Here is a 22,151-nt window from a genome sequence, read left to right as displayed (position 1 = left end):
CTCTCTGAGAGGCTTTCTCTCACTGAGGGTTTCAATGGCACAAGTGAATAAGGGCAGTGGGTAGGCGAAACTTATTCATTGTACACGGACACTGCCTAGAATTATTTACTCTGGCAGATCACAGGTGAAAGTGATGAATGTGTACCCCACAGTCGGGATTGGGGGGGGGATGGGGGGGTGCAGGAAGATCACGCCAAGGAGCTTTTCTGAATGTTATGAAGAATCTCGCGCTTCAGTGCCCACCGGTGCCCTTTGCTCCACGCTGCATTTCTCCAAGGACAAGCAGGATGGTAGTCCTCACACATGGGTGACATCATTGGATGGAGCTTGGCACGGAAAACTTACGTCAAAGTTTCTGGAAATTTGACTAGGCACACTGAGCATGCCCAGCATGCCCTATATCATGCGTCCACAAGGGGCCCCTCTTCAGTCTCTTTTTTTACCATGGAGCTTTCGCCTCATAGTTAAGTGAGCTCTTGGTTTTTTCCTTGAAGAGTTGCCTTTGGAAAACTTTCACCAGTTATTTTTGTTTTTTTCACATTCCACCGATGCTGGGTCCCTCTCAGTTCCTCCCCATAGGTTCCTCGGCCAGGAGTTTTGGCGTTCCTGGTAAGCTTCTTTTTGCTTCTGTCCCCCCCATGATGGTGGTGCCTCGGTGCCCGCCGCCTTTGACCACCGGCTGTCACCACCCTTGTTTTTCTCCCCTTCTCCGGTTTCCTTTGATACCCTCAATGCCCGAGTACCATTCCATCATGGACCCTCATGAGATTTGTGTCCTCTGCCTGGGGGCATCGCATGATGTCCGAGGTTGCTGCATGTGCACCCAGATGACCCCTATGGGAGGTTGCACTCGACTTGATAAGTTGGAAAACTCTTTGGGTCGAGAACGTCCGAGCCATCAACATCGGCATCGATGGTATCTGCACTGATGGACCATGGAACCGCACCAATTGACCATGCCATCAACATCGGAAGGGCCTTTGGTTCCATCAATGCTGCTGGCAGATAGGGGCACTGGACACCGGCCCCTATCAGTTTCTTCCAGGTCAAGAAAGTCAGATTCGTCGTCAACGACCTCGGCACTGGGAAAAGACCGGGCCGAGCACCAAGGAAAGCTGAGGAAGAATCAGAACAGGTCACCTTCAATGCATGGTTCCGGGCTCAGGGAGGTGCCCCTGAAGTGACCCCGTGAGGAGTGCCAATCCTCCATTGATGCTGAGGATCTGCAATTGGCTACACCGGTCCTGGTGCCAGTTGCTGATCAATCTCTGGGATCTGAGGAAGATCTGGCCACCCCTCCTGCCTCCCAGTTGGTGTTGACATCAGTAACTTTCAAGGAGGAGCTGTAGTGAAAAGTCCAGCTGATGGTGGAATGAGTGATGCAGGGCATTGAGCCTGTGGCACTGACGTTACCGATACCCACACTTTCTGTTCTAGAACCCCTGCTGGAATGGCTTAATATGCTCATCGGTGCATTACCAACTCAGCTGGCGTTGGTTCCCGAGATGCTATTGATGCTTGGCGGGGCATCAATACTTCCCCCAACTGATACGGTGCTCGTTGCCAGTTCCTCTGAGGAGGATGCTCCAACAAGGCCAGCACGGGCACCGATGCCTATAGCTCTCCATCCAGCTTGCCGGGGCTGGCACTGGAGCTACCGGTCCGCATGCCTTTGGACAAAGGCCGATTACCTAGGGCCCCATCCCCTGTGAGGATAAGGCACCTTATGACTCTTAGGGGGATGACACTGCAGATTCCTCCTCGGAGGACTCGGAGGGTATCTCCTCAGAGCCTTCTCTTCCAGTGGAACGAAGGAGGTCTCCACCAGAGGACCTAATCTTTGCAAGTTTTGTGTGGATGATGGCAGAGGCCATCCCTTTCTACTTGTTGACGGAGGAGGAAGCCAGGCACAAGGTACTGTAAATCCTCCAGTTCATGGAGGCTCCTAAGGAGATCGTAGCAATTCCGGTGCATGAGATCTTTAAGGAGTTGCTGCCGAGGATCTGGGAACACCCGCTCACAGTACCTCCCATGAACAGGAAGACGGATGGGATTTACCTCATTCATAAGGCTACCAAATTCAAGAATCCAATCGGTGGAGGTAGAGGGACAAACACTATAGGACCCACACCTCACCATCCCAGGGAAGGATCTCATGGCGATGGACGGTCTTGGGAGGAAAGTATTCCAGGTGGCCATGCTCATTGCCTTCAGCCACTACCATGTGAAAGGGGCCAACCAATGGCACCGGTAGCCCCTGTCACATGGTAGGGGCAGAAGGCCACCGGTGCCATTTTGGTTAGTGGCAGCCGAGGCCCCGGGAGCGGCAGATCGCTCCCAGGCTCTTTCAAAATTCTGGCACCGGTAGCCCCTGTCACATGGTAGAGACTGAAGGCCACTAGCGTCATTTTGATTAATGGCAGCCGACGACCCAGGGGCGGCAGGAGGGTCCCGGGCCTCCCGCTGGACCACCAGGTGATTTGTGAGTTTTCTTTTGGGGAGGGAGTTGGGAGGGTGGGGGAGGAGATGGGGTGGGGGTGGGGGGGGGGGGCGGCACAAGGCTGAAGATGCTTAGGGCACCCAATCCCTTTGCACCGGCCTTGCTTCTGCTATGACTTGGGACCTCAACGTGGTGCTCGCTCAGCTGATGAAAGCTCCTTTTGAGCCACTGCGTTCCTCTGACCTGAAGTACCTGACTTGGAAGGTCATATTTTTGGTGGCAGTCACAGCAGCGCACAGGGTCAGCGAGCACCCTTGCGTACTTACCTTAAGTTCATACTTCAGGTGGTGACGGATTTCCATCTTAACCAGTCAATTGTCCTTCCAACATTCTTTCCCAGGCTTCATTCACACCAAGGTGAATGAGCACTGCCCAGTTTGGACTACAAGAGAGCCTTAGCTTTCTATCTGGAGTGATCAGAAGCCCATAGACAAACCACCCAACTTTTGATTTCTTTTGATAGGAATAGGTTGAAAGTTGCCATTGCCAAACAGACATTATCCAATTGGCTAGCAGATTGCATCTCCTTCTGTTATGCCCAGGCAGGACTGCATCTTGGAGGTCATATTAAGGCTCATTCTGTCAAATACCATGACAATGTTGGAGGCCCACTTATCAGCAGATCCCATGGAGGAGATCTGCAAGGCTTTGATATGGAGTTCTCGCTACACATTCACATCCCATTACTGTCTGGTTAAGGATGGCCAAAGTGGCAGTAGGTTCAGCCAGTCTGTCCTCAGGAATCTTTTGAGGTGTAGAACCCAACTCTCCCAGCTTAGGGCACATTGTTTGGGCTCAGGCTGTTTCCCCCTCTGTTACAAACAGCACTGTGGTTGTGCCTATTGGCATCCGGTTGGTGCCTGTTGTTACGTCGGACGGTCACGGAGGCCGCGACCAGCCTGCCTCACCTTCCCTCCGTCCTACCCGGGGTGGTTCCCAGGGTTGCTGCAGGGCGGCGGGAATGTTCCCAGTGCTGCCTCTCTCTTCGTGGCTCTGTCCACTGCCGGAGTGCCGCGAGGTGCGGCAGGAGAAGCTGTCGCCATCTGCCCCGTACGCCCGGGTTCCCAGGCACACACGCATGCCTCTCTACTTTTTTTTAAAAGACCTGCAGCAAGTCGGCTGTCGGCCCTTCTTTTCGACGTCATCTCTCCAGGGCCCTATTTTAGGCGAGCCCTGACCAGCAGGACTTGCCTTGGCAACTGCTCAGCTCCCTAGCTGTTTGCCAGTTGCTTTCCCCGTCTTCTCGCCTGTGATTCGCTGTGGATTATCTCCAGTCCTTAACCTTTGCTTCGCCTGACAATGCTTGAACTTTCTCCAGACCCTGACCTTTGCTTCGCCTGACCATATTTTGAATTTTCTCCAGCCCCTGACCTTTGCCACGCCTGACCACCCTACAAACTGCCTATTGACTCTGATTACCTCTTGTCCGATTCCGCCTGCCGATGGTGGGATCCTGAGAGGCCCAACCCCTCAGGATGCGTCTTCCCCATCTCAGTCCAAGGGTCCACAAAGCCTACAAACCATAACACCTGTTGGTCCCCTTTTGTGTTGGGGAGGAGCCTCTAGCTAGGGATTCACCCATGTGTGAGGACTACCATCCTGCTTGGCCTAGGAGAAAGCAGAGCTGCTTACCTGTAACATGTGTTCTCCTAGGACAGCAGGATGTTAGTCCTCACAAAACCCGCCCACCACCCTGTGGAGTTGGGTTTCTCCTTATGTTTTCAATTTTTTTATAATTCTATTTATAAGACTGAAGAGGGACCCCACGTGGATGTGTGATATAGGGCATGTCGGGCATGCTCAGTGTGCCTAGTCAAAGTTCCAGAAACTTTGACATAAGTTTTCCGTGCTGGGCTCCATCCGATGATGTGACCCATGTGTGATGACTAACATCCTGCTGTCCTAGGAGAACACCTGTTACAGGTAAGCAACTTTGCTTTACTATTGCTTGAGCTGAAAGGAACATACATTTACCTAAAGCAGGCTCATCATGTTGCGCAAGATTGGGGTGGCCAACTCTGATTCTTGAGAGCTACAACCAGGCCAAGTTTTCAGGACATCTACGAGATAGATTTGCAAGCAACAGAGACAGTGCATGGAAATCTATCTCATGCATATTCATTGTGGATATCCTGAAAACCTGGCATGAGGACTGGAGTTGGCCACCCCTGCACTAAGTGTTTGACATTCTATTGAAAACAGACAAGGGTATACAATAGTCCTGTGGTGTTGGTTCTGGTGAGGGTGTTAGGTTTCCCTGGCAGAACGAGAGGTTCCACAAGGTACTGTAACATTCCCCTTTTTATAAAAACTTAAAAGGATAGCATAATAAAATTCTGTACATGCCTCAATTGCAAAAAGGAAGCAGAAACCTGGATTTATGGTAAATATATATATATATATTGTGTTTTTGGAACAAAGTGTTTATTTGTCGAATGATACGCCTTTATAATGGGAGTTTATGGCCCAGGATACCATCTCAAGGTACATGTGCTCTCTTCAGATATATCTGAAGTAGGGAACTGTGCAGTCTTGAAAATTCATCTTCTACATCTTCAAAGTTTTCTTACGTTGATCCATTAAACATATGATAACCCACAAAGATCCTTAATATGGCAAACACAGGCAGAATTTCCACATCCTCCCATTTGTTTTCAAGGCTGCATCAGAAGTGCTGGGTGCACGTTACTCCTGAGGTTTAATTCTCGCAGGTCTCCTCCACTCCTTGCTGCTAAAGCCTGGGAGCTGTCTCTTCTCCTGTCGTGTCAGACGCGCTGACGGGTGGATTCGAGAGAAGCCATGCTGCAGCCTTCACCACCTACAAGGTACAAAAAGACAAAAAGTTTGATATCTCTGCAATAATTCTTTGAGCACCTCACGCTCTGGCCAAACTGGAGAAGTGCGATGCATGTGTAATGAGTGGAGCAGAGCAGCATGATCCTGGAAGGCCCAGTTCCATTCCCCCAATTGACCACTCAAATGGACCTGGTTTTCGTAGGGTTTGTCCTATAGGAAAAAAAACTTTTATAAATAAGGCCTTGTGCGTGACCTTGAGTCACTACTGTTTTCCCGTACAATTCTAGATTAGGTAATCTAGCTTCACTCCCTGTTCTGTTCACACTGGGGCGATCTACTCCAGAATTAAACATGGATCGGTTTGCTTCTGTGCTGGCACTCTGGAGTTCACTCCAAAACTCCACACACATCACATCCAGTATTTGCGACTCCCAAAGTACATAACCCAGGAGTGGATTAGTTACTCCAGGGTTAATGGAACGGGGCTCCTAAATTGAATGCAGCTTCAAGGTTGTGTCAACGGTGCGACCAGAAAGAACATCAACACTGGAAGGGACATAGGTCCGGTAAAAGGAGCACCTGAAAATCTTTAAAAAGATAAATCTTACTATCATCAAGCTACTTATTGCCACCTATCCAACTAGGACTTGACTTTCTTTTAACCTGTTGGCTCTTTTTTTGTACTTTAAAAAAAAATGAAAACATGAAAGATTTCGGCCCATAACGTGTCACAGCACCATGAGTGGCATCTGTCCACAACCACGGCGCAGTGGTAAGGATCCATGAACTGAAGCAAACTGTGGTCTTGCTTGTTGATTGGCTTGGAAGAGTGACCTCACTGGAGCGCTGTCCCGCTGCCCACATGCAAAGCTTCTCCTGGATTCACAGCTGAAGACTTTACTTTGGTTAACTATCTTATCTTCTTTGCCAGTGATAATTATACAAATAATAATTTGAAAAAACGAGGCAGCAGGAAGTGGTATTGCCTTGAAGCTAAGCATCTCCCATCTTACCAGTAACATAGACACGGCACATTTTAAAGAAACAGAACCAGAAACAAAATGCTAAATGAAAAATCTTTTGTATAAATAAAATATACCACAGGATGCTTCACAGAAATAGGGGAGGATTTTAAAAGCCCTGCGAGCGTAAATCCTTTCAGATTTACTCGCGCAGGGCACTCGCGCGCTGGCGCACCTAGTTTGCATAGGCTGCCGGCGTGCGTAAAGCCCCGGGACGCGCATAAGTCCCGGGGCTTCGTAAAAGGGGCGTGTCCAGGGGGGCATGCCCGGGGTTAGGGGGCGGTCCGAGGCAGGTCCGGGGGTGTGGCAAGGCTTCGGGGGCGGGCCGGGAGGGCAGTCCCAGGTCCCCCGGCACTACGGCCTGTGCCGGGGGCTGACGAGGCGGCGCGCACAAGTTACGCCTGCTTCAAGCAGGCGTAACCTGTACAACAAAGGTAGGGGGGGGATAGAGAGGGGAAGGGAGGGGAAGGTGGGGGGATGCGGAAGGAAAGTTCCCTCCGAGGCCGCTCCGATTTCGGAGCGGCCTCGGAGGGAACGGAGGCAGGCTGCGTGGCTCGGCGCGCGCAGGCTGCTGATTTTGCGCAGCCTTGCGCACGCCGACCCCGGATTTTAAAAGATACGCGCGGCAACGTAGCTCACGTACGACATGATCTTCAGATAATTCTTATGTTGGACCAATAAAAGTGATCACAATAATTTACCAAGATATCAGCCTGGGTGGATTGGTTGACTAATACTTTTTTTGGTGTTCCTCATACAGTATTTAAGCATGAGGAAACCAACATCGGATACATATTTGAAACAAACAAAAAAAAAAAACCAAAAATTGAGAAAAAAAAACAAAACAAATTGGAAAAAAACAAAATGAAAGGATGGGGCACGGCCCCACCCTCCCCCTGCTAACAAAGAACAGTGTTGGTGCTGCAAAAATCTTAAAAATGAAAGATCCCTTCCAGGTCCCGTCTGCACCCTCCCCCCACCCCATCTTATCTTGTCCGTGGGCGTTGAAAAATCCAAATGACGCAGGAGCAATCCCCAAGCACTGAGCCTGACCCGATTTCTAAACACCGATCCAGTGGGGCAAGAGCCCCTGGCAATTGCTCCTGCCCCATGGACGGGGCAAGACGGGCCTTGGGTGGGCACTTTAATTTTGGTTTTTGTTTTTTAAAAAGTACAAGTGATGTTTCTTTCATGGAGGTAAGGGGGTGGGGCTGATGGATGCTTTGGAAAATGAAAAACAAGAAAAACAAACGAAATTCCATTTATTTTTCTTTTGCTGTCTTTTCAAATGAAAGCTCATTTCTAGTAAAGGCTTTGGAAAAAAAAACAAAAAAAAAACCCAACCCAGAGCACAAATTGCTGGTCCAATCTGAAAGGACAGCAGAACAGAGGTGACGGTCCACAACTTCTGAGTAACTAACTGTGCAACCTAGCGCCCACTCAACAGCTCTGCAACCAGGCACTTTAGCAACTTTCATACCATCTTCACTCATCTTGTCTGCAGCCTGAACGGGAAATGCAATGAATGCACAGCCTGCACCCGTCTCCTGGCCTGGGTAGTGCACAGTCCTGTTAGCCCTACCAGTCCTAAAGAAAACTGGACGCTGCTGGCCCGACGGGAGGTTATCAGGACCTATAAAGTTAGTTTTCTCCCTTTTTATAAAGATGTTCAGCTTTATTTGCAGTACATGGCCGGAGAAAGGGACTTCAGTAGTCCAGAAGGCTTGCATCTCAGAAGACTCGTTCGTTTCGCGAAGGGTTTCTTCTCCACCCCCTCCTGCATTGTGCGGGCTTCTTTAAACACGTGTTCTTAATATATCCTCTACACCCCTAGACGTGCGGGGCCCCTCAAGGCATTTTCCATTTCTCAAGCCTATGAGAATTCATTTATTTTATGTATTTAACGCTTTTTTATACCGGTATTAGTGGACACACCATACTGGTTTACATTATAGAAAATACATCAAACAGGTTCTGGTTATGGGAAAAGAGAGTATAGAGAGATGAGAGGCCGAATACTGGCATAAGTAAGCAACATAAAATGTACATAACATTTACTGCTGCTTTTGAGCCCTGGCCATGAAACAGCAGGAAGAGGCTTACAGAAAGAAAAGCAGCACAGGGCAGGGTGAGGCTGTAAATCACAGCAGGTATGACACCTGACTGGATAAAGGGCTGACGTGCGTTGCAGCATCGTTCCATGCCCTTCAAGTCCTTCTGGAATTCTCTCTCTACGGTTCAAGATTAATTAGCCTTCCAGTACTCCTGGCCAGGTGAGCCCTGCAGCGAATGGAAGGAGAAGAGGTAGAAGAATGGAGAAATGGAGAGAGGAGACAAAGAGATAAGAAGGTAGCAGGTGAGATGGAGACACAATAAGAGAAAATAGAGAACTATAACTGAGGTAGGCAGAGAGGCATAAAAATCTACAAAACATGAGACAGACAGAGAAGACGATTTAGAGAGGGAGAGAGAATAGAAACAGAAGGAGCAATATTCACTCTAGTCTCAGTTCTAGCCCCAGTGCATTTCTTATGGCAAAGGCACATCTGTGCCCACTTCCCATGCCCCCCCTAAGGCACTCGCCAAGTATGAAAACTCAAACTGTCTAATGCACTCCCCAAGGCCCTTGCTCCACACCGAGTTTGGTTGAACTAGGTCCAATCCGTCAGAAGTTAGGAAGGGCAGCCACACACACACAGACAGAGACCCCAAGACGCCCAGGTATCAGGTATGATCCGAAAAGTTTCTCTTCCTATCCAACAGAGCTAAGACACAAAGAGATAAAGACAGAGAGAAACAGGGAGCGATTTAAAAAAATAGGGCGAGAGAGAAAAAGATTGCAAGAGAGGGCAAGAGAAAATTACAGGTTCTTATGGCCTGGAGTGGCCTCTGTTGGAAACAGGATGCTGGGCTTGATGGACCCTTGGTCTGACCCAGTATGGCATATTCTTATGTTCTTATGAATGAGTGAGAGGGAAAAGCCCATGTAAAAAAGAGAAATGAAGCAAAATAAGAGGAAGAGATGAAAACAAGTGCATGGAGATCTAAAAAGAAAAAAGGAAGGAAAAGTGAAAAAAAAAGAGTATCAGAAAAAGCGAATCATAAAGAACAATTGTTGTTTCTAATGAATGTCTCTGAGCTTCTGCTAAATCGTGCAGTGTATAAGATGATATCCTGTACAAGATGGCATGTAAATTTCTGGGAGTTCCTGCAGTCTCATAGTGCAGGGAACAACGTTCTCCACTGTATCTAGTGCAAATTTCTGGGAGTTCCTGCAGTCTCATAGTGCAGGGAAGAATGTTCTCCACTGTATCCAGTGCAAATTTCTGGGCGTTCCTGCAGTCTCATAGTGCAGGGAAGAATGTTCTCCACTGTATCCAGTGCAAATTTCTGGGCGTTCCTGCAGTCTCATAGTGCAGGGAACAATGATCTCCACTGTATCCAGTGCAAATTTCTGGGAGTTCCTGCAGTCTCATAGTGCAGGGGACAATGATCTCTACTGTATCCAGTGCAAATTTCTGGCAGTTCCTGCAGTTTCATAGTGCAGGGAACAATGATCTCCACTGTATCCAGTGCAAATTTCTGGAAGTTCCTGCAGTCTCATAGTGCAGGGGACAATGATCTCTACTGTATCCAGTGCAAATTTCTGGGAGTTCCTGCAGTCTCATAGTGCAGGGGACAATGATCTCTACTGTATCCAGTGCAAATTTCTGGGAATTCCTGCAGTCTCATAGTACAGGGGTCAACGTTCTCCACTGTATGCAATGCAAACTTCTGGGAGTCCCTGCAGTCTCTTAGAGCAGGAGACAATGTTCTTCATTGTATCCAATGCAAACTTCTGGGAGTCCCTGCAGTCTCTTAGAGCAGGAGACAATGTTCTTCATTGTATCCAATGCAAACTTCTGGGAGTCCCTGCAGTCTCTTAGAGCAGGAGACAATGTTCTCCACTGTATGCAATGCAAATTGCTAGTAGTTCCTGCAGGATCTCACAGTGCATAAAACAATATTTTCCACTGTATCCAATGCAAATTTCTGGGAGTTCTTACAGGATTTCACAGCACAGGAGATGGTGTCCTCCACTGTATCCAATACAAATTTCTTCCTGCAGGATCGAATAGCACAGGACACAATATTCTTGCCGGATTTCACAGTGTAAGAGACAATGCTCTCCACTGTATCCAATGCAGATTTCTAATAGTTCCTGCAGGATCTTACAGTGCAAGAAACAGTATTTTCCACTCTATCAAATGCAAATTTCTGGGTGTTACTGCAGGATCCCATAATGCATGTGGTCAATATCTTATATTTGAAGATAAATGTAAACTTGGGAGATAAGCACACAAGGCAATGTTTTCTAGTACTTCAAATGTAGGTTTCGATGATTTCCTGCAGGCTCCCACAGTACAGGAAAGAGTGCAATCCATGCAAGATATCAGTCTCTGCTTAGCACTGGTCCGTGATACCTCCTGTTTTGCATTTGAATTCATGATCTCTATGGGTGTAAGTCAGGAAGAAGAGCCCAGATAAGTGAGGGGAGAGAGAGAGAGTAACTGGGACTGTAAAGAGTACTCCTGGTAGGTGACAGTGGCATTCGAATCTTGTGGAAAGCATCCCCTGCTATATTTCTTGCAATCAAATATTTCTGCAGGCCTGCAGTGTGGATGGAGAGAACACATCCCAGAATGAGCTCCAGTGATGAAACACTAGTGGCGCTGCTTGAATATTTGGTCACATTTAGTGGCCACCACTTAGCTGGATAACTTTTTATCTGGCTAAATAGCTATCTGACTAAGTGGTAGATGGAATGGGGGCACTCCGGGGCATGGCTACTTATCCAGCTAACTTACAGAGTGTTGCATCAAGCCTTGTTAGTGCTCTAACATGCGCTAAACAGCTTATATCACGCGACAGAGCACTATTGCAGCAATATAGCGCAATGTGCATGATATTATTCATGGCCCCGCCTAGGCTCCCTACCCTATTACAATGATCTTCTTTGCATGTGATTTATATGCAAGAACAATGCAAATGCATTTAAAGAAGGTCATTAATGGGCAATTTGATGCAAATATTTTATTGCAGCTGACTGAGAAAGTGGTCATCCATGATAAAATAATACCTTTTTGAAAAGTGATAAATGTGACACAGGAGCTTCAGGACCTTAACACAGGTTCCCAGGCTCCTACAATACTTTTAAAGGGCCTGGGAAATGTATTTTTAAAAATGCCATGGCTAAAAAAAAAACATTTGAGCAGAGGTTAGGGCTGAAAACAGGGCGAGAGAGGCAGGATCACCACACGAGGCAGCCCGACATCTCCAAGTGAAAAAAAAAAGTTTACAATTTCCACGCGGCAAACAGCCCCCCACCCCTCCCTCCGAAGGTGATCATGAAAGTCATTGGGGGTTCAGGGGTCCCCACCGCACCCCAATAGACACAAAGTCATTGGTGTATAGTTTCGTCCCCAGCCCCCCCCCCCAAAAGGGGCGAGGTGAAATAATTGATGGTTCAGGGACCCACCCCTAGGACCCTCACCCCTGATCCCCATCCCTCATCCCCTGAACCTTTGAAATCTGCTGAAGGTCCCTCATTAGGCCGGGTGCCCCCAGGCATCCTGCCCAGTTGATGCCATTTTTCAAAATGGCGCCAACCTGACCTTGCCCCAGCCATGGGACTGGGACAAAGTCCAGGGATCAGACCCAAGCCATGTTGCCTCGCTGAATATCCTGGGCAAGTTAGTCAGATACGTTTATCTGGCTAACCTGCTCAGGTAGATAACGGCCAATTATGGACCTCTTAATGCTTCCTAAACATCCTCACTCAGGGCCCCAGTTTCAAGTTATGGGAAAATACCAGGAACCACTGGAAGGAAATGGCTTCAAAACCCAAAACATTATGGAGGTCATCCTCCAGTTCTTAACAGTAGAGATGTGATGCTGTGAGTTTAACATCATTTAAAACACGCTGTTGTCTTGCTTTTCACGTGTGTGATCCTGCCTGCGTGATACTGTGCCCTGTAAGATCCAAACTCTGCTGTAGCCACAAATCATCAGGGAAATTTGCAGGGTAGCTGCAAGCATATCTGGTGCCCTAGGTGAACCTTTGGTCATTCACCCCCTCCTCCCCCAATTTAACTCCCTTCTTTGACAGTATTGGCGAGGGGACAATATTCTAGATATCACATCGGCAGAATTTTGCTGCTCCCCCAAACTATTGTCGCTCTAGGCAACCGCCTAGTTGGCCTAATGGAAGCCCCGGCCCTGGAAGTTTGAAGGTGGAGCTATACTGTGCAAACATTATTACATACACCAGGAGAGCAGACACCAGTCCAGGCGGTCGTAATGCACAGGAACCACGTGACGACCTAGTTTCTTGGAAATGACCTGACTGGCTCCAAAGATAACATGTGTAGTACCACCAGCTGCCACTTCCTCTTCGCTCGGGAACCAAATGGGGGTCTTCTGTATCACTAAAGTCCAGTGCCAGCGTAACTTTTCTTTTCCCTGACAATTTTCGCTCTGCTGGTGGAGACCAAGGTTTACATCTGTTGCGCTAGAGGTAGATTCTTGGGCTGAGATGGGGTTGATGCAACCCGCAGGCAAGGGCCTATGGGTCCCCACCGTCAGCAGGTGGAGTGGGATGAAGCTAGAGGCCACTGGAGCTTCACCTATACCAGTCCACGTTCCCCTCAGGTTGAGCCTTTGGGTGCCGGGGCCGGCAGGACTTAGGCGGGCCTCGAGATTGAATGTAAAAGGCAGGTAGCCCAGAGACAGCAGCCAGCAGGTGGCATAGTTCTATCCTAGACTGGTCCCAGTACAGGAACTCAGGCACCAAGGAACGAGGATTGACTGAAGGTGCTTGAGCAAAGACAGGCTGGAGCCTTAGGAGTCCAAGTCCAGAGGATAGGGGCAGAGGTGTCACTGTCAAACTTGAGCGAGAACTGGCGGCAATTAGATGGTGTAGAAAGCAATGAAGAACTCTGGACACAAGGCAGTCTATAGCGCAGTCATCCGTAGCAATGGTCAGGGCACAGAGAAGGCAGGCATGGTCAGGCATAGCAGTGGTCAAGGCACGGAGAAGGCAGACATGGTCAGATGTAGCAATGGTCAAGGCACGGAGAAGGCAGGCGTGGTCAGGCATAGCAGAGGTCAGGCTTGGAGAAGGCAGGCAAGGTCGGACGTAGTAGAGGTCAGCACCAGGAAGTCAATCAATGCACAGACGAGACAGCGAGGAAGCAGGAACTTGGAGACAAACTGGAACACGGATTGAGGAAGCATGGAGGCAACGAGTACTCAGAACCAAACAGGGAAACGAGGAGACCTGTTGCAAAGGCAACGCTTCAGTGCGAGGCCTGAGCATTTATAGGCTGAAGGATCTGACGTCAGCATCCGGTTCCGCGGACAGGTTCCCGCCGCAGGCCCTTTAAAAGGTTTACTAATGCGCGCACGCCTAGGGAGGGGAGCGGCGCCGCTGGCAGCGTCTCTTCCCAAACCCCGCGGAGAGGCCCGATAGATGGAGGCATCCTGGCTGGAAGTCCCAGGAAGTGGAGCAGGGCTGGAGGCGCTGGCGGTTGGAGTTGGCGGCCCACTGCCGCGAGCAACGGGGAGCTGGAGCCTGGAAGTTGCTTAGAAAGGTGAGAGGGCCGCACCGTGGGGCTGCTGCGGGTGGCGAGCGTAACAACATCAGCATGAAGATTTTACTGAGCTGAGCGCCGACTGCACACTTTGGAATCTACAGTAAGATGTAGGTGCACTGGGATGCAAGGTGTGCCGGTTACCTGCCACACAGCACTGGGCTGGTTCTCACACGAGGTCAGGAAGTACCAACAAAGAAGCTTGCATGACTGCTGCTCACGCTGTAGCAGTTCTGCGATTGGGGGGGTGCGAGGAGGGCATCTTGTAAAATTTTAAAAATTTATAAGCCTTAGAGTAGGGGAAGGTAAATCCAGTCGGATTTTCAGGATATCCCCAATGAATACGCATGAGAAAAATTTGCACGTACTCTACACCTCACTTGTCTGCAAATCTATTTCATGCATATTCATTTAGGATATCCTGAAAACCTGACTGGTTTGCGGCCTTGGAGGACTGGGATTGCCCACCCCTGCCTTAGAGGTTGCTAACTCTACTGAACTACTGCCAAGGTCTTTGGATAGTCAAGAAATGTTAGAATCATTTGGAAAGCTCCTTGAAAGCTCATCCCTTCTCTGGTTAAATTTTAGGTGAGGCCAATAAAATGAGCGAGACAGCTGTTGGAACTCTGCAGGAGCCATACCTAGATGCATCCTTCTGCTAACTCTTCGGCAGCTCTCACAGCCGATGAGCGAGAGCTGGGAAATGAGCTTTAGAAAGCAGGACGTTGAAAGGATGGGAAACAAAATAACGTCCCGTCCTCATTGTCAAAATGGGCTGTAAAGCTGGTGGTGCATACATGAGCAGATTTCAAGCCTTGTGGCAGTGCTGGCTTTCCCCCTCCATCACCAGACTATGAAATCTATCCTTCTGATTACACATGTCATTCCCTAGTCCTCATTACAAGCCTTCACATGCCACTTCCCAAATTCCGTAACTGGCTCCCCCCCCCCCCTCTCAAAATCTAGGGCTGCATCTACTATAGGGGTGGCCAACTCCGGTCCTTGAGAGCCACAAACAAGTCAGGTTGTCAGGATAGACACAATGAATATGCATGAGAAAGATTTGCATGCACTGCCTCCATGGTATACAAATCTATCTCATGCATATTCACTGTAGACATCCTGAAAACCTGGCCTGTTTGTGGCTCTCGAGGATCGGAGTTGGCCACCCCTGATCTACTGCATCGCTTCCCAGACCACCCCCCCCGGCCCTCACCGCAAGGCACTTTCTGCTCTTCTCTCCTTTATTCAAGGCAGCTGGCACATTTAAAATGATTCCTAGATTTCATGGCATCCACCAGTTCCGTGCCAAGCTGCCAGCTGCTCTCGACGCCTGCTTGAAATGTCTCTCAGAGAGAGGGAAAGACGGCATCGGCCAGGTATGAAGGCCTGGAATCCTGGCATACTTTGCACCGAATTCCAGGAGACCTCTGACAGCTGTGCACACTCAGCCCCCGTAGCTAACACAGGGATGCTTTCATCTGACAAGCAGCAGCCCAGGGCTACCAAACTTCATGAAGATTGAAACAGTAAATCAGCAGCAACTCCTTCCCACCCCAGAGCCTCCAACGCTGCCTAGACGTGACGAGATACAACATGTCTCGTGCAGTCGGGGGGGACGACTTGCAGCTTCCTAGGGCAATCACGCACCGTCCGCTCCACTGAAGGTGCATGGTTTCAGAGGATCGAATTTATACCCAGAATGACAGCCTCAGAATGCTCGTGAATGAAAGTTAGACAGGAAGGTTCAAAACCTCCCTCAGTTTACAAGGAGAAGAAAAAGCTTGCTTCGGGTGAGCCAAAAGCTTTGAATGAAATCACAACGATGCAGTGCACTTTCTGTTCCTCCAGAGGGTCACAGACCATACCTAAGCGATGGGAATATAAAGCTGAGCAGGAGAGGTGGATAGGCAGACTGGATGGTCTTTATCTGCTGTCATGTTTCTAGGTAATTTATAATTATTTGCAGTGCTTGCAGTTTTCTTTAGGACTGAGCATTCGTTTAGAATTTGCTTAATCTTTGACATAGCCACCTCCTAACTTTAATTATCACAGGATATGGTATAATCCTCTCATTTGCTTGGGCTGCTCTTATGCATCTCTTCTACTACTGCTAATATTTATCATTCGCAAAGCGATACTAGAGATACGAAGTTCTGCAGAGATACACATAGAAGCTTACAGTGTAATCAAGACAAACATACATGACAAACAAGAATCTATGGGAAGTGTATTTATTGTAGAGAGATGGTTAGGGTTTAAAAGCAGCCTCGGTTTTTAGACTGGATTAGAATATGGCGAGAAAAGGAGCAAGGACGTACTGACTCAGGAAGTCTATTCCAGCACACAAGGTAGCAAGGTGAAAAGCGCAGAATCGAAAGTTGGAGGTGGTCGCAGATAAGAGCAACCTGCCTGATGAATGAAGATCATGAGGAAGGGTGTAGGGAGATAGGTAATGAGGAGCTGCACGGTGAATGTATTCGTAGGCGAGTAAGAGAAGCTTGAACTGGACGCGGGAGCCAGTGTAGCGACTTGAGAAGAGGGGTTTACATGAAGGAAGATAACTCATGCAGCTGAATTCTGAATAGACTGCAGTGGAGAAAGATGGTTCAGTGGGAGACCCATGAAAAGCAAGTTGCAGTAGTCCAAACAGGAGGTGATCAGAGAGTGGATAAATGTTTAGGTAGCAAGCTCAGAAAGGAAGGGTGGGATTTTAGTGATGTTATGGAGGAAGAAATTAGATGCTTAAGCAGTTTTTGGATGCGGGTACAGGAGACAGAGACATCGAAAGTAACCCCAAGTTTATGGGCCGTAGAATCTGAGAGGATGAGAGACAGAAAAAGAGGAAAGAGGAGACGTGGGTTTGGGAGTATAAGAAGAAGTTACGACTTGGCCAGTTTAAGTTTAAGGTGATGGCGGGACATGCAGCCGGCAATATCAAACAAGCAGGCTGAAATTTGGGACTGGATTTTTGGGGAAATTTCTGATGTAGAGAGGTAGGCCCTGGGAGTCAACAACATAGACGTAGTACTGGAAACCATGGGAGGAGAACAGAGCCCTGAGGAAGAACCACCAGAGGATACAGTGAAAGAACAATGGGAGAGTTAAGAAAACCAAGAGAGTGCAGATTCCTAAATTCCAATCAAGTAATCAGCGGCGTCAAAAGCAGAGGCTCAGTCAAGGAGAATGAGACTCGAGTTTAAGGCCCTTAGCCTTGACTATGAAGAGGTCACTGGAGATTTTGGCAAGAACAGCTTCGGTAGAATGCAGAGGGCAAAAGCCAGACTGAAGTGGATCCAGAACAGCTCGGGATGAAAAAGTCAATTCAGTGGTGAAAGGCACAGTCAGTCAGTTTGGGTGCAAAAGTGGGAGGTAGATGGGATGACAGCAGGGCAGGAAGGATCCAGTGATGGGTTTTTGAGGAGTGGTGTGATCACAGCATGTTTGAAGGAAGAGGGGACAGTCGCAGTGGCAAGTGATTAATTGAGGATGTCATTGAAGCAGGGAATGATTGCAGGGGAGATAGAACCGAGGAGCTGGTGGAAATTGGGTCAGAGGAATAAGTAATGGGTTTGGAAGAGGAGAGAAGATGGGCAGTTTTACTGCTTTGAGACTTTTCATCCTCTAAAACAGAGGTCCCCAAATCTGGTCCTCCAAATGGGTCTGGTTTTCAGGATTTCCACAATAAATATGCATGAAATCTATTTGCATGCCTTGCCACCACTGTATGCCAATATATATCATACATATCCATTGTGGAAATCCTGAAAATCAGACTGAACTGTGGCCCCTGAGGACTGGATTTGGACACTCTTTGTGCTAAAAGACAGTCATATGGCCTAGTATGCACATGTGGGTTGATAAAACAAGAGGGTAGGCGATCTAAGAAAGCCGTGAGGGCAACACAATGGATTAGATGCCAAATGTCCGTTTAGAAACTTTATTTTGGAGACTTGCTCATCCAATAAAAAGCCCAACTCAGGCCGAGTTTCGCCCACACAATGGGGCTGCCACAGAGGCTGTATGCAATAGCTCTTGTGTATGTATGATTGTTAACTCATACCATCGGGTTTGTCACATGTTCCATTCAAACTCAGGGATGGAAGGGGTTAAGACCAGAACTCCACAATGCGTTTCCTGTTATGAGTGTATTTTTGGGTTTCTTATATTATTAGTTTGCATGATGGCATGGTTGAGGAAGGGCCCTGTATATTGCTCACCGGCTGCACTGACTGATAACGACCTTAGTGGTTTGGGCCCAGTTCTTCCTACACAAAGCTCACTTGCCTCTGACTGCCGCCAGATAAAACGGGATCGCCTGCATGGTAAACACGCAGCTAACAGAACCTGTATAAGAGGGTCCCTTTCATTTCTCTTCAGTTCAGTTATGTTCATCAGACAAATGCACACGAGCCCGCTCCCATAATCAGCCTCTGCAAATTCAAAAGACAATTTAAGTGTAATAAAAAAAAATAGCAATCTTTGCATGGGCTGAACTGAGTTATGCAAAAATAAAGGGGGAGAGGCGAATGAAAAATACCAGCAGCCCAGTGGTGCAGAGGTCCTGAACACAAGGGCCAAGGTGAACCTAAGCTCATAAGATGAAAGGGACAGATGCCCTATGGAATCTCTTGAGGTAGTGTCTCCAAACGGATTTGTTTTGTGCGCACCATGACAGCAATGAACTTTATTCGTAAGCCAGGGTGTGTTGGGTATGAGCTCAGTTTCTCAAATTCACTGCCAGTGCTCACCTTAGTACTTACATTGTCTGTATCGACTTTGATAGATGAGAACAGTCATCAGGTTTTGTACCGTTGTCATCTGGTACCATATTGACTGTATCCAAATGTTTCCGAACTCTGCAGGCGAAGATGTGGCTCAGGGGCCCCTTTTTGGCACATATGGTGGGAATGTGGGAAAATGCACTGCTTTTGGGGAAAGGATTGAAAAGGTTTTGTTTGATATCTTGGGTGCTGATTTAATGTTGGATTCTACAAGTTATTTATTGCCCAGGGTACCGAATGAGTGGCCGAATGAGGCAACTGAAATTAATGATTCAAATATCGGTGGCAGCCAGATGTGAAAAAGCTGCTCATTGAAGAAGAGAGGGCGCGCCAACTATGGACTCCCTCAAGCAAAGCCTGGATGAAGCCTGCTGTATGGGAAATTTGACAGCTATGAGAAACGAGACAACGGCAGCTTTTCAGTCGGCCTGGGAACCGTGAAATATCTGGTTTACTAAACTTGGCTGAGTAATTTCTAAGTGAGAGACGCTATATAAGAACCAGTTTATTATGAACACCTTAATGTAGAGGGACTTCCTTGGGAAAGGTCGGGGAGGAGGCGGGGGGTTGTGGTGAGGAAGGGAAGTATTAGGGGAGAAAACGGAAAATAGATGAAGTATGACCGACGAAGTGTGCATATCTTAAGTTTATATCCCTTGGCATACTGTAACACTGTACCTGGCGCGTATGCTATGTCTTTGTTTTAAGTGAAAAAAGTACTTGCCTTGTGGTAAAGAGAGCGCCTCCTTCTGGAGTTCGTAGGGCATAATATTTACAAGTAGCATATCGGCTGCACTCACAAGTTCTTTTTAATCAAGGATTATTAAAGGACTCCAGGATGATGTTCCTGGCAATTCAAGGGCCAGAGGGCCAAGCTGTGAGAGCCCGGAAGAGGCCTGTGAAGTCTGTGTGTCTGTGCCCGTAAAGGTGACGTGCTGAAATACTGTGTAACTGGACAACGTGACCTGGACCCGACTGGATGGTGGAGCGTTGTGGTTCAGCCTGCTTAGGTTATCTGAACCCGAAATCCCTGTTTGTCTCTGAAGGAACAGAACCTGTGTCTTTCCAGCAATGTGTAAGCCGTGACAGACCCTGTACGTTTGTTAAAGTGCACATTGGAAAAACGCCCAGCTTGGACTTCTGAACAGAGTGAGGCTTCTGCTTCCAGGGCCCTCCCCCCAACCTGATGGGCCATCAGCTGTGGATACAAGGCCACCTGAAGCCTTTAGTCCAACTGTCCTGCAGGTTTTATACAAAGATCTGGTACAAAGGTCCTGCCTTAATTTTAATGAGTACCAGTGAGTGCTGACTTTCTGAAAATAAAACATCTGTCATAATCAATACCACCCCAGGAGCAAAGCGAGAGGCTGCCTGATCACAGTTATCCAAAGAATGCTCCTGTGGGAAGAACAAAGCCCATATCCCATCCAATCATTCAAACTCCTAAAGGTTTTGGATGGGTTATGTAAACCCTGGGGGAATAGCATGTAAGCGAGAACACCTGGGAGATTGAGCTCCATTTACTGCCAACAGGTGTGAAATTTGCTCTTCTGAGGAATAGGTGGGTGGGGGGAGGACGGCGTGGGGGACATGCCCTCCTGCCATCCATGATCGCCTGTCCAAAGTCTGAATGAGAACAACGCAGGGTCCACACAAGCTGACATCTGGAGGCCCCTACATGGGAGATATTGGGATGGGAAGCAAGTACCCTGAACTTTTCAATAATTTGCACAGAAGTAAGGGAACTTAGGGATAGAAGGGTAGATATTCAAAAGCTAGCCGGTTATCTAAATTAGCCAGATAGACATATCTGGCTGACTTAGATGGGATATTCATATCCTTGTAGAAATCACTACTTAGGTGGCTAAGAATTACCCGTCTAAGTTTAGACCTGTTATTGAGCAGGTCTAACTTAGCTGGATATGTTATCTGTCTAAGGCTGAATATTGCCATTTAGCCAGATACTTATCCGGCTAAGTAGCACCATACCGATCTGTCCATTGCCCACTCACAACTTGTCCAGATAATCAGATAGCCGGTTAAGTGACTTAGCTGGCTGTCTAGTGACTGCTTAGATATTCAGCGGCTGCTAGATAGCCAGATAAGCCCTAAAGTAAGTAAGTAAGTAAGTAAGTAAATAAATAAATAAATAAAAATACTTAGCTGATGATTTCTCCCTCAGATTGCTTGCCAACTAACTCAGAGCCATCAGGAACTCACAGAACAAGACTTGATGTAACTTCCATTAGCATATAGCTTGCTCTTCTGCAAAATTTCCAAGCTCTGTTATTGACCAAATATCTGGAGATGCATTTTTTCATGTTTGCAAAAACAGATATTTAGTTATCAAGGCCCCCGGAAGGGACACGGGCAACAGAGGAACGGGAACACTGTTAGAGATAGGTGACCGGCAGGGACTGGAAACAGATCCCCCAAAAAAAGTTTGCAAATGCTGTTTATTGCTATTCAAAACTATCACAGTCCATCAGCAAACAAGACAAGTTCGTAAGTAAAGGTCCAAGGCAGACCAATGCCATTAGCCAGTCCAGACAAGAAAGGCTGCAGGCAGGAGCAAGGCACAATCCAGGACACAATACATAGGAAGAAGGCCAGATCAGACTGAACTCAGAAAGAGGACTATGGTTCAGAACTGCATTGAGCCAGCCAGGAGCACAGACAGAGAGGAACATTAAGAGCGGGTGCTGTACCATGCAGGGAGCAGGAGACATGACACAGCATTAGCCCGCTGAAATGCAGGCACAGGGATCTGATCAGGAGAGAAAAGGCAAAACAAAGATGAGCTAGCTCACAGGCTTCAATGCTAGACAAGAGATAGCTCCTTTGGGAAAGGGAGCACCCAAACGGTCTCAGGCTATGGGGGCTGCGTTCTGACATCAGTCCCACCCTGGAGATATGTGCTCCAGCACGGGATCTTTTGTACGTCTGTAAATTTCAGAGATGCGTAGCCCTGTACTGACTGCAAATTCTAGAACGCTTAATGCATGGGGAAATTTAAAAAGCAGGAACGGATCACAGCAACCCTGATGACTTGGAATTAGCTGGCGGACATGAGTTGTCATCGTATCCTGGCTACCGGGGGCCTCCAAATTGTGGCCCGTGGCTGAATTTCACCTGGGCCCTCAGCGGTAACTGCAGAATCAGCCCGAGCCGGCCCACCACACCCATGACAGAAGGCGCTTGATCTGTCCCTGCGGTGGTGACGTCTCTAACACATTCTGCCGCTACCTCCAGCTCAGATACCTGAACGTGGAAATGCAAGCGGCGGCACCTCAGAGTGGACTGGGCAGGGCATGCCGATCCACGGCCACCACCGACTGGCTGTGCGCAGCTGCCTCCTGCTTCCCCAGGTGGGCAGATATTGGGGACGAGGGAGGCAGGGGAGGGCAAGCTTGCTGGG

The 22,151-nt window shown here is 48.2% G+C and overlaps 1 protein-coding gene across 2 annotated transcripts in view; it reads right to left on the bottom strand.

Annotated features, from left to right (window-relative positions):
- Nucleotides 1-4,886: 4,886 nt before the first annotated feature.
- Nucleotides 4,887-22,151, bottom strand: part of LOC115099208 (leucine-rich repeat and IQ domain-containing protein 1-like) — a 67,968-nt gene continuing 50,703 nt past the window's right edge. For both annotated transcript variants that reach the window (XM_029616645.1, XM_029616646.1), the window contains one exon: nucleotides 4,887-5,318. In XM_029616645.1, the coding sequence (XP_029472505.1) occupies nucleotides 5,232-5,318 (87 nt within the window). In that variant the 3' untranslated portion in view covers nucleotides 4,887-5,231. The remainder of the gene's footprint in view (nucleotides 5,319-22,151) is intronic.

The sequence above is a fragment of the Rhinatrema bivittatum genome, chromosome 9, assembly GCF_901001135.1.
Source record: "Rhinatrema bivittatum chromosome 9, aRhiBiv1.1, whole genome shotgun sequence".
Taxonomy (NCBI): domain Eukaryota; kingdom Metazoa; phylum Chordata; class Amphibia; order Gymnophiona; family Rhinatrematidae; genus Rhinatrema; species Rhinatrema bivittatum.
Note: the sequence above shows the minus strand (reverse complement) of the source record. Positions and strands in the feature narration are given on the sequence as shown.